Genomic DNA, 13,337 nt, shown 5'->3' on the forward strand with positions numbered 1-13,337 from the left:
GTTGTTTGTTTTTTTTAAAGGACCTCCTGTGGTTTGAAATATTTCAAGTCTGTTGGAATCTTTATTCCCTGGTTCAAGTCTTTTATAACCTTGCTATTCAAACTGTGGTCACCTGTGAGCTTCCTAACAATACAGAATCTCAGGCCCATCCCAGATATACTAGCCAGGGTCCACCAGAGAAACACAACCAATAGTGTGTGTGTGTGCGTGCAGGACATAATAAGAATTATAAGGAAATGGCTAGAAAGAATTATAAGGAAATGGCTTGTGCAATTATGAAGGCTGGCCAGCCTAAATCTGCGTGTAGCCTGGCAGCCTAGAGACCCATGGTGCAAATGAAGTCTGAAAGCAGTCTGCTAGAGAATCCCGCCCCCCACCCCCCCCCACCCCCCCCCACCCCCCCCCACCCCCCGCCCCCGTGCTCAGAGGGTAGGTCTTCTATTCAGGCCTTAGATTAATGGAATAAGGACTACTCACATTACAGAGGGCAATCTGCTTTACCCAGAGTTCACCAATTTAAAGGTTAACCTCATCCAAAAGCACCCTCCAAGTAGATACATAAAATTAACTGTCACCAAATACTGTTATCACTTATATGTGGAATCTAAAGAATAAAACAAATGAATATAACAAAACAGAAGTAGACTCACAGATATAGAGAACAAACTAGTGGTTCCCAGTGGGAAGAGGGAAGGGCAGAGGGACAAGATAGAGGTAGGGGGTTAAGAGATACAAACTACTCTGTATAATAAAAATAAGCTACAAGGATACATTGTACAGCACAGGGAATATAAGCAATATTTTATAATAACTTTAAATGGAGTATAATCTATAAAAATTTTGAATCACTATGTTGTATACGTGAAACTAATATATTGTAAATCAATTAAACCTCAATTTTTTAGAAATCAATGTAATTTATAATATATTAACAAATTAAAAACCAAACGATTTTTTAAAAATTTTTAATTAATTGTCATACCACACCTGATAAACCTGAACGTGAATTTTAAAAGGAACTTCCTGGTGATTTCCTACATTCAAGTTTAAGGGGCATTGCTCTACAAGATTCCTGAAGGGCCAGAATCCTCCTCGGACAGTTTAAATCTCATACAGGATAATTTCAGTAACTCAGAAACAAGGCTTGATTTGTCCTCCTTGTAACGTGATGACCTTACTAGCATTTACCGATCTGGAGGTTAGGGATGCCTCCAGCAGTCGCTGCCACCCTCCCCTCCGGATAAGGCTGACCCTCTCATTTGTTCCCACCTGGACCTCACCAAGCCTCTGACCTGGCTGATTTAACTGTTGACTTGTGGGTTTCTTCCCTGCTGCAATGAACTCCCCAAGGGCACCTGCCGTATCTCATTTTCCCTTTCATCTCCAGTTCTTTATGACCCACAGAGAACTGCCTGTGGTCAGAAGAGGTATGTCCCACTCCCACCCCCTCCCCGCAAGGCAAGCTAGTGCATTTTCCTAGCGCTTCTACCTTAGAGTCAGCAAATGCCAGGAGAACCTGTTCGATTTAGACCTGTGGAGACATACGTCACATGATTCTACAGGGTGAACCATATGAAACTGCTGATACTGGGTCATTTTGACCTACGAAATAGGCAATTACATAGGACTCAACAATATGTTTCTATTGCCTCGTTTCCGCCTCAAAGGGTATCCTAGAGACAATATGCTGTCACGGGCAGATAGTACCAGGGTTGCTAATATTCACGGCAATTTACTACTATAACTGAACGTCAAATACAAAACATCCACTCCAAGTTCGGTCCAAGCCCTCCCCTCAATTATGCACGATTTAAGCCCCTGCCGCCCGCCTCAAGGTTCCCAGTCACCCCTGCTCCCTGAGCTCCTTGTAAAGGGAGCGCCAGGGAGGGGAACGCTGTTCCTTAGGACACCAGCGACCCGGCGGGCCAGCTACCTAGGCGCCAACCGCGCCGCAGCAAGCCCAGACGCCCGAAAACCGCCGTTCCCCCACTACCAGTTGCCGAGCTGCCGGAACCCAAGATGGCGACAGAGGCGGAGTCTGCGTAACTGTCCCTGGGCGGGGCCCGAGGCAAGACGTGGCCGAGGGGCGGTGCCAGGCCGGGGGCGGTGCCAGCGGCCCAGCTCGGCCTGGCCACCGCGGCCCGGGGGGTCTTCGGCTGTTCAGTCTGAGTTTTCTTTTCCGCTGGGTGGTCGGCGCCGCCGCTCCTTGGAGACGTCATGAAGTCCCCGGTTCCGGATCTTGCCCCGAGCGACGGCGAGGAGGGCGAGGACCGCACGCCGCTCTTGCAGCGCGCCCCGCGGGCGGAAACCGGTGAGCAGCTGAGAGAACCAGGGTCTTCGGGCGGGAGGCGGTCCCGAGGTAAAGGGTGTCCAGAGCTGCTTAAGCGCGAGGGGACTAAGAACGCGGAGCCCATTCAGGACCCCACTCAGCCCCTGCCTTCTCGGGTGCCCAGAAGCAGCTCTGGGGCCCAGGAGGCGGGCTGGACCGTGAGGCCGGGCCGGGTCGGGCGGAGGCTCGGGCGGGACTTCTGCAGGCGCAGCCCCGGGGACCTCGGCAGGTGCAGCCCCGGGGGCCTCGGCAGATGCAGCAGGCGGGCCCGGGCGGGGAGCTGCTGGGCGCTGGCGGCGCTGGGCTCCCGGCGATTTTCGGTAGTTTTGAGCCGGGGTCCCTGTGGAAGAACGAACTTGGGGAGAATCTTGAAATCAATGGGCAGAGGGCGGAGGGGAGGACCCCGTAGAAGAGCGAACTGGGGAGAAATCTGCAATTGAAGGATAGAGGACGGGACGGAGCCGCGGGCTCTTCCTCCGTGTCACTGCCGGGTTACCACAGCTCTTCGCCCTCCAGCACGTGATCTGGTAGCTAGCTCCCTGGGCATGAAGAGGAGACACAAAAAAGGACTGAGGTTAACATTTTTGAGTATGCGGAGGAAAATTATTGGATAACCCAGCGAATATCTTGAAATTGTGCGGTAAGAGGTTAAAAGTACTGCATACATTTTTTCCCCCCGTATAGCTGTCTACGATTAAGTCTCAGCAGTCTACGACTTAAGTTAGGAAACAGGTTATCCTCAAGATAGGTTATTGGTAGAGCACTAAGGTAATGTGCACAAAGTCTTGTAACAAATGGGAAAGGAGTTACTTCACAATGCATCTTCCCTGAATTTGGGGAAATTAAAATATTTTGCTATACTTCTTTAAAAGAAATTAAAACTAAAGAATAAATCAGTTTGCATGCATTCTATAGTTTCAAAGATGTGTGCATGCGAAACAGAGTTGAATTCGAAATTTGACTTTTCCTGACCAAGAACAGTACAATCCTGTGGTATCTTCTAAATTTGTTTTTATCATTACCAGATGGTGGCAGTAGAGGTGGTAACATTATAGCTCTATCTGGCAACTGGGAGCTTATTTTTGTGGGCGCTCAATGTAAACACTGTACCATAATGCCGTTTTACCTGGAAGTCAGACTTAGTTCCATAAACTGATCTTTTTCTATAGCATACGAGTTAGATTTCTATAATCCTCTTCTGCAAAATAATCTAGTTTGGAAATACAGAAATAATAAAGATATTCCCTAGAGACTACTATATTCTGTTGCAATTGGGAGACATATATATAAATATAATCAAATTTTAGCTCAAATGTTAAATGTCAGTAGTTGTCAGGAAGATGCAGAGTAAAACCACAGTGAGCTGTTACACACTTACTAGAATGGCTAAAGTTAAAATGGCTGAAGATACCAAATATTGGCCAACATACAGAATAACTAGAACTCTCATATTTTGCTTGTAAGAGTGTAAAATGGCACAACTACTTTGGAAAACTGGCAATCTATTTTAAAGTTAAACATACATTACCATAATACCAAACAATGTTTATAACAGCTTTAATTCATAAAAGTAAAAAACTGGAAACAACGTATCCATCAGTTCATCAGCAGGTATTGAATGGATAAACAAATTGTGGTATATTCACGCATACTTGGTGGTATTATAAAAAGAAATTCCTGATACACATAACAATGTGGGTAAATCTCAGACACAAAAGAAACCACCATATTAATGTATGACTCCATCAGTATGATGTTCTAAACAAGCAGAACTAATCTGTAATAACAGGAAGCAGATCAGTGGTTGCCTGGAAGCTACAGGCAGGAAGGAATTGCCTGCAGAGGCACTAGGGTACTTTTTAGGGTACAAGATGCAGATGGGAAAGTTCTGCAGCTTGACTGGGATTCACAGATGTATACATTTGTCAAAATTCACCAAACTGTACACTGGAAATGGGAGCATTTTATTGTATGTAAAATACACCTCAATAAAGTAGATTGAAAAAGAAAAAAATTAATTCATTCCTTTTAAGAACAATCCCTGCTTGATTCATGGGTTGAGTGTATAGATCTTAGCCCTGTTCCTCATGCCTTGAGGCGGCTGTCTTCATTATAACCATTTTACTTCTTATTTTTACTCTTTACATACCGCTGGAGAGCAAAAGTGAAGTAAGAATAGCAGCAACACATTTTGTTTTGCTATTTAAAATATGATAAGGGTTTTAGAGAAGAGGCGCCTACTGTTATAGGGTATTGCATTAATCAACAATATTTTAATTTCTTTTTTTTTTTTTTTTTTTTTTTTTTTTTTTGCGGTACGCGGGCCTCTCACTGTTGTGGCCTCTCCCATCGCAGAGCACAGGCTCCGGACACGCAGGCTCAGGGGCCATGGTTCTCGGGCCCCGCCACTCCGCGGCATGTGGGATCTTCCCGGACCGGGGCCCGGACCCGCGTCCCCTGCATCGGCAGGCGGACTCTCAATCACTGCGCCACCAGGGAAGCCCGTCAACAATATTTTAAATTAAGCTCTGTGTCTGGGGTGCTGCGAGCAGGACAGGAGAGGGGCACCAGGAGAAGGGATGGAAAAGACAAAGATGGATGTAACCGCTTTATAAGAGGCACCAGGTATTACCTCATTTTCTCGCAGTAGTGCCCTTTGTCCTAGCTTTAGTCATACTATCTACCATGTACAGCTAATAGGAGAAACACGATGCCCGTTAGTTATATTTTTTAAGTTATGTTCTGTATGTTTACTTTGCACATTCCAGAAAGTGTAGGTGTTTAAAAAAAAACAAAAAAAAACTTTCCATCCAGAATTGGTTTTTTTTCACTTTTGGTGCCTGAAGACCTTCAGCAGACCTTAAAACCTCTCTTTTTGTATGTTTGCATATGTTTTACTTATCTTTTATGTTTGTTTCTGGAACAAACCTCTATGAAATTAGCTGTACCTTATCTATGCCTATGTGTATAGTTTTATTTTTCAGAAGAGAAAAGCTGATAAAATGTTCGTCGTAAAATTTTACAGCGGTTAAAAGACCTTAGAGACTAACTCCTATCAAGTGGGCATCATTTTATATGTAAACAGCTGAGGGCCAGAGAGGTTAAGTTCCCACTATTGCTGTAGCCATATTAAGGACTAACCACAGTTCTTCCAGTTTTTAGTCCCATCCTTCTTCCTCGTCACAACACTGCCACATTTGTGTTACGTTGGAGAAATTCCTGTTTGCAAAATGCTTAATCGTTTTTGTTGAATCCTTCACAAATTTGAAAGTTCCCTGCTCCGTCATGAATAAGAGGACATGGTTTTGTGTTATGCGTAGTGCTGCTTTATTGAGAGAGCTAAAATTAAAGTATGTTTCTGTAGTGTTAAGACCAATGCAGGGGACAGGGGTTCAAGCCCTGGTCCGGGAAGATCTTACATGCCGTGGAGCAGCTAAGGCCGTGTGCCACAACTACTGAGCCTGCGCTCTAGAGCCTGCGAGCCACAGCTGCTGAGCCCGTGTGCTACAACTACTGCAGCCCACGTGCCTAGAGCCCGTGCTCCACAACAAAGACAAGCCACCACAATGAGAAGCCTGTGCACTGCAATGAAGAGTAGCCCCCGGTTGCCGCAACTCGAGAAAGCCTGTGCACAGCAACAAAGACCCAATGCAGCCAAAAATAAATAAATAAATTTATTTAAAAAAAAAAAAGAATATGTCTCAGGTTGACAGAACACAACAGAATTCTCAGTAACCTGTCAGTAACCTGACTGGTTTGCTTTTCAAGCATTTGCTTTTACGTAGTCAGGTAGATTTCAGAGATGCACACCAAAGTGATGGGGGACATCCATGTTGCTGCAAATGACATTATTTCATTCTTTTTTATGGCTGAGTAATATTCCATTGTATATATGTACCACATCTTCTTTATCAATTCATCTATCGATGGACATTTAGGTTGCTTCCATGTCCTGCCTATTGTAATTAGTGCTACAATGAACACTGGGTGCATATGTCTTTTCTAATTATGGTTTTCCCCAAATATATGCCCAGGAGTGGGATTGCTGGATCATATGATAGCTCTATTTTTAGTTTTTTAAGGAACCTCCATACGGTTCTCCATAGTGGCTGTACCAGTTTACATTCCTACCTACCAACAGTGTAGGAGGGTTCCCTTTTCTCCACACCCTCTCCAGCATTCATTGTTTGTAGACTTTTTGATGATGGCTATTCTGACTGGTGGGAGGTGATACCTCATTGTAGTTTTGATTTGCACATCTCTAATAATTAGTGATGTTGAGCATGTTTTCATGTGCTTCTTGGCCATCTGTATGTCTTCTTTGGAGAAATATCTATTTAGATCTTCTGCCCATTTTTTGATTGGGTTGTTTATTTTTTTGATATTGAGCTGCATAAGCTATTTGTATATTTTGGAGATTAATCCCTTGTTGGTTGCTTCGTTTGCAAACATTTTCTCCCATTTTGAGGGTTGTCTTTTCATTTTGTTTATGGTTTCCTTTGCTGTGCAAAATCTTTTAAGTTTAATTAGGTCCCCTTTGTTTTCTTTGTTTTTATTTTCATTACTCTAGGAGGTGGATCAAAAAAGATATTGCTGTGATTTATGTCAAAGAGTGTTCTGCCTATGTTTTCCTCTAAGAGTTTTATTGTGTCCAGCCTTACATCTAGGTCTTTAATCCTTTTTTTTTTTCTTTTTCGGTATGCGGGCCTCTCACTGTTGTGGCCTCTCCCGTTGCGGAGCACAGGCTCTGGACGCACAGGCTCAGCAGCCATGGCTCACGGGCCCAGCTGCTCCGCGTCATGTGGGATCTTCCCGGACCGGGGCACAAACCCGTGTCCCCTGCATCGGCAGGCGGACCCTCAACCACTGCACCACCAGGGAAGCCCTTTAATCCATTTTGAGTTTATTTTTGTGTATGGTGTGAAGGAGTGTTCTAATTTCATTCTTTTACCTGTAGCTGTTCAGTTTTCCCAGCACCACTTATTGAAGAGACTGTCTTTTCTCCATTATATATTCTTGCTTCCTTTGTCATAGATTAGGTGACCATAGGTGTGTGGGTTTATCTCTGGACTTTCTATCCTATTCCATTGATCTATATTTCTGTTTTTGTGCCAGTACCATACTGTCTTGATTACTGTAGCTTTGTAGTATAGTCTGAAGTCAGGGAGCCTGATTCCTTCAGCCTACAGATTGTCATACTGAGTGAAGTAAATCAGAGAAAGACAAATATGATATGATATTGCTCATATGTGGAATCTTAAAAAAAGGGGGGTACAAATGAACTTATCTACAAAACAGTAATAGAGTCACAGATGTAGAAAACAAACTTATGGTTACAAGGGGTAAGGGGGAGAGGGATAAATTGGAAGATTGAGATTGACATATACACACTACTATATATAAAATAGATAACTAATAAGGACCTACTGTATAGCACAGGGAACTCTGCTTAGTGCTCTGTAATGGCCTATATGAGAAAAGAATCATAAAAAGAATGGATATATGTATATAACAGATTCACATTGCTGTACACCTGAAAATAACACAACATTATTAATCAACTATACTCCAATAAAAATTAAAAACAAAACAACAAAGTGATGGGGGAAGGGCGGCTCAATACTGACAAACCACAGGAAGTGTATAGATTCTTCTGCCTAATTTAGGTAGGAGGGAGGAGGGAATTAGGCACACACATAAAAATTCCATTCCTCACACTTTCCACCAGTTGAAGGTTTACTTTTGTATGAATGAGATGTGTCTTGTATTTGATTAAATGGATTTTCAACATACTGTTGCACCAAAATGTGCTCATTCACGTTATGAAAAATCAGTTTTAGGTCTCCTAAGACATTTCTTTGTGTTTAAAGGCAGAACATGGGTCTGGAGGCAGGGTGCCTAATGGCCGATCGTAGTTCTGCGGCCTAACCTAACCTCTCTGTGCCTGTAAATCAGGGAAAATGATACACCTAATTTATAGGGTTATTGTGAGGATTAAATAAGCTAATAGAAAGTGCTTGGAATAGAGTTTGGCATATTGTCAGTGTTAATTATTATCATTATTATCACCATCAGTGAAGACTGGATTTTGCATTCCTCAGAGAACAGCACAGAATAAGGGCCCCATTCTTCATGTCACACTGTGTTGGAACTTGTGATTTTCTAGCTATAATGGCACATCCTCTGCTTTATTTCATTTTTTGTTTTGTTTTTTACCTCTACTATTTTGGTGTGGGAGGCAGATGGTTACATTCAAGGTTCAGTTACATAAGCGTTGTGTTTCACAAACGTAATTTGTGTGTAAATATAGCCTTAAATATAAGGTATGGAGCGCTGGTAGACAGCAACCATGTTACAGAAGGAAGGGAAATGGCCTTGGGTCATGTGATAATCAATGTTAATATTAAAGTAACTGAGTCCATTTTAATGGAATTTGGTGTTTTCTTGTAAATGGGTATTAATTTGGGAGCTAAGAATACATAAGGATTTATCAGGAATGAACTACCCATAAGGCAGGCTAAGACCAGTTAAATGTTACCCTGTTTAAAAGCCAAACTTGTTTTATCCATTTAGATAGGAAATCTTTTTTTTTTTTTTTTTTTGCGGAACGCGGGCCTCTCACTGCCGTGGCCTCCTCCGTTGCGGAGCACCGGCTCCAGACGCGCAGGCTCAGGACGCGCAGGCTCAGTGGCCATGGCTCACGGGCCCAGCCGCCCTGCGGCACGTGGGATCCTCCCGGACCGGGGCACAAACCCGCGTCCCCTGCACCAGCAGGCGGACCCCCAACCACTGCGCCACCAGGGACGCCCCAGGAAATCTTTTTTAATGCAGTCCCCTGGTCAGGGGGCTCACCAGTCCAGGCCCCCTCCTCTAGAGAAAGTCATCGTCTTTGCATAGGTCAGTGCCGCCGACCGTGGATTTCTGCCTCAGTCTCAGCCCCTCACTGCTCAATACTTCCTTGCCCCTCAGCCAGGCCTGCTTCTCCCCACTGCCAGACCCTCCCACAATGAAGAAAGGCTGGACATCCTCAGCTTTTCAGCAGCCTTCCCTCACCTCAGGCACCTCCTTGCTGCAGCAGAAACCTGGCCTTCTGGACTCACCACTCCTGCTGTCTCACGGGGTGATTTTCTGTTATCCTGTAGTAGTTGGTGGGATCAACTTTTCCTTACTCCACATTGATGCTTCCAGACAATCACCCCTCCACTCGCAACGCCATTAGGCTAGGCTCCTTTCCCCTACGTGGTTTTCTCCTCTGCCCACTTCCCAGCACTTTGCTTCAGTCGTCATAGGCTTTACCACCTCACACACCTCCATCTTCTACACTCTAATTCCCACCGTGATCTTGAGTGGCACCTCATCCAGCACCACGTCCCCTCAACTTCTCAGACTCCTATGTGTCTGATGACTTCCTTCCCTCCTCAGTCACCCCTTGGGCCTTGTCATCTCCCATGACTGCTTTAACAACAACCAGAATTCCTTCCTACCTGCCTGTGTAACTGCTCCACTTTGAGCACTCTCATTTCATCTGGACCTTCCACCCACTGACCACTCATCTTTTTATGGAAGAGTTCACACATATACAAAAGTAGAGAGAAGATCTGTCTGTTTCATCTATCGTCAAGAGAACTTCATAGGTAGAATTGTGAAGTTCCATCAGGAAATTTCCATCAGGAAACACCTCTCTGCTTTTAAGCCCCCTAAATATTCGTATGCCAACTCTCCCAGGCACTGCTCTAGGCGTTGAAGGTGTACAGCAGTGAACAAAACAGAACAGAAGCTCCTGCCCTCCCTGAGATTTTATATTCCAGTGTGCTTTTTCCTAAACCATTATCCCTCTCCATTTCACTTGCTTCTTGGGTCAGAATCACAGTCCAACCCTTTATTTTCTTGTCAGCACTCTAAATTCCCTGCTTTGTCACCACACCATCTCAGTGCCAGCTGTCTGCTTACCTGGTGCTTGCCTCTGCGTACAGGCAAGTCGTGCTTCAAGGTCACACGCGAGGGCAGGTTGCGCCCACCAGTTCTGGGTGGGTGTCCACTCGCTCAGCAATTCTGCGTGTTTCCCTGGGAACTTAACACCCGCTTCAACAGCTTCTTAACTTCTTTTTTCAACTTCTGATTTCTCACAAATGAGAAATAACCTTGATCCGTAACAAATTACCTCAATTCCTAATGTCCAGGAAGAGCAATAATAATAACAATTCACAGTTATTTGAAGGCATATTATGTGCTAAGCAGTGTTCTAAGTATTTTACACATACCCCACCTCAACTAATCTTTATGACCCTAATATAGGCAAAGCACTTAGGCTGATATCGAGCCCATCGGGCTCAATAACTACTACCTATTGGGTTTTTTTTTACATCTTTATTGGGGTATAATTGCTTTACAATGGTGTGTTAGTTTCTGCTTTATAACAAAGTGAATCAGTTATACATATACATATGTTCCCATATCTCTTCCCTCTTGCGTCTCCCTCCCTCCCACCCTCCCTATCCCACCCCTCCAGGCGGTCACAAAGCACCAAGCTGATCTCCCTGTGCTATGTGGCTGCTTCCCACTAGCTATCTATTTTACATGTGGTAGTGACTATATGTCCATGCCTCTCTCTCACTTCGTCCCAGCTTCCCCTTCCCCCTCCCCGTGTCCTCAAGTCCAGTCTCTACGTCTTTATTCCTGTCCTGCCCCCATTACCTGTTGTTCTTGTTATTAAATTCAGTGCCCAGTGTCCCACTCTGAGTTATACAGCACCATAGTTCAGCCCCATAAGATCGTCTGCTGTTTCCTGCTCCTTCTGGCTTGTTTTCCATACTTCTGTACCTGCCACTGCCTCTGCTTGCATCGCTCTCCTTCCTCGAACCTGGTTATTGATGAAGGTCCAGTGCAAGTGTTCTTTCTCCCAGAGGCCTTCCTTGACCATCCCCTACCCCACACACAGCACATTTATGTCAGTCTTCTGTCCCGTGTTACACACAAATGTGTATCGTAGCCGTTTATCTCGTTGGTATAACTTTTTCCAGGATAAACGGGAAAGGAGCCCACTTTTACTGACTGCCCTTCAGTATTCCATCTAATGCACACACAGCCCAGTGAGGTGGGTGGCGGTCACCTCATTTGGGAGCTGAGAAACCTGATAATGAAAACTATTAACTAACTTCTCCAAAGACATACAGCCAGTGAAAATCGGAGCTGAGCTCCGTCACCAGGTCGGCTTCAATCTAAATCAGCCTCTGTTCTTTCAGCTCCGTCCACTCCACATTCCTAAGTTTAAACCATGTTTTAGAAGCTGATATTTGTTTTGATGGGTGCTCCGTTGGTTACGCAAGCATGGTTTTGTTCTGAACTTGATTTCAGTGTGGCGGGCGCCGGATGAATGTTCTCTCCCCTCGTCACGCAAGCACGCTTTTCTTGGACCAATTTCAAACACTGGCCAAGTTCACAGGCACATTTTGTGCTGTCACCATACTTTCTTGAAACAAAATCTTTCTGACTGATTTGTAATCGACAATCATTTTTGAAAACTAGTAACCCCTTATTTGTAATGTTCTTAAAATCTCATAGTCATATACTTCGTGACTCCTGTGTTGGCTTTTTCTTTTCTGATTATTGACTCGGTGCCCCCAAAAGTTAACGTTGCCGGGTCCATAACTTCTAGGTCAGATTTCCAAGTAGTATCACTAGGGATTTGAAATCATTTTGCTCACCTTTCCTCCACTTCCCAAGCTTCTACCCCTACATGATATTCACACGGTAAGGTATATCATACTCCTAATCAGTTATCGTGTGGGGAGAACTGATAACATACGGTTAAAATAAGGCAACTCAAGGATAGAATGGAGTGATAACATTACAAGTCAGAGTAGCAAAAAGTAAAGCTGTTCAGAGTAAGAGCATCGCTGGTAACTGTGTCCCTCCCTTTCACTAACCCCCGTGTCCAGTGTGTTGGCAAGGCCTGTCAGTTCTGCCTTTAAAGTTATCTCAAATCCACGCATTTCTCTCCATTGCCTGGGCTTTTACTCTACTTTAAGCCGCCATCACCTCTTTCCTGGAAACTTCCAATAATCCCTTGAGTGATCTCCCTGTGTCTACATCCCTCACCACTTCTGCCCCTTTGTCATCTCCACACAGCAACCAGAGAAGCTCTTTAAACCGTAAGTCACATCTTCTCACTCCTCTGCTGAAGCGGATAATGAACTCTGTATATGGTACCTTGGCAAAGCAGACAGTACATTAATCTGGGTATTTCCTGCTCCAAATTACCCAGAGTAACACATTTTAATTGCCCAAATTTGGAAAGATTATGAGCCCCGCCCCCATCCAGACTTCTCTGTATATTCTCGTCCAACACAGAGCAATGATAAAGAAAATGTGCTCTCCTATAAAACATGCCTTGCATTCTGCAACTGTCCTTAACTAGACAGCTGCCTTTTTGCTTGGGGCAGAGAGCCAGTGTGTCTAGATTCAGGTAACAGAGGCAGCATGAATGAAGCTTTAGAAATATAGTTTTCACAGGTCTGGATCGAACTGTGGCAGTGGTGCCATCGTTCTAATGCCAGCTGTACTCCTGAAAAGGGAGGCAAGAATGCCAAATGAAAAGTTGTCTGTTAAAAGATGTCAGTCTTGCACAGAGGAAAAAGTGATAGCAGTTGTTAAGTGTATGAGTGCTTGTAGAAAAGTGAGTTGGATCACAGTATATTAACATACACGTAAATACAGTTATGCTGTATTCATTCAAGTTTCGATCTGAATCTGTACCAAGACCGTTGTACTCTGAAAAATGTATCCTTGTGTGAGGTGAGGTCAATGAAAACACCAGGATTCCTGAGTAGGGAAAAACAGACACGTGTGTGTGTGTGTGTGTGTGTGTGTAATGCTAATAAGTCATTGCCAAATAAAAGCACACATATATTCATATATACGTACTTAACTTTAACTCGTCATTAGCAGATGAAACAGATGTTCGTATCTTTCAACACATATTTATCACACACTCAGTGTTGCCCAAACT

General features: G+C 44.1%; 1 protein-coding gene across 3 annotated transcripts in view; it reads left to right on the forward strand.

Moving 5' to 3' along the window:
- The first annotated feature begins 1,480 nt into the window (after positions 1-1,480).
- SLC17A5 (solute carrier family 17 member 5) overlaps positions 1,481-13,337 on the forward strand; it is a 57,643-nt gene continuing 45,786 nt past the window's right edge. Inside the window, exon 1 of one of the 3 annotated variants that reach the window (XM_032651519.1) lies at positions 1,481-2,311. In XM_032651519.1, coding sequence (XP_032507410.1) covers positions 2,218-2,311 — 94 coding nt within the window. In that variant the 5' untranslated portion in view covers positions 1,481-2,217. Of the gene's footprint in view, positions 2,312-2,334; positions 2,970-4,761; positions 4,955-13,337 lie in introns of those variants that run through there. The other 2 variants (XM_032651521.1, XM_032651523.1) reach the window with 2 other exon arrangements.

Source organism: Phocoena sinus, chromosome 12 (assembly GCF_008692025.1).
Source record: "Phocoena sinus isolate mPhoSin1 chromosome 12, mPhoSin1.pri, whole genome shotgun sequence".
In the NCBI taxonomy this organism is placed as follows: domain Eukaryota; kingdom Metazoa; phylum Chordata; class Mammalia; order Artiodactyla; family Phocoenidae; genus Phocoena; species Phocoena sinus.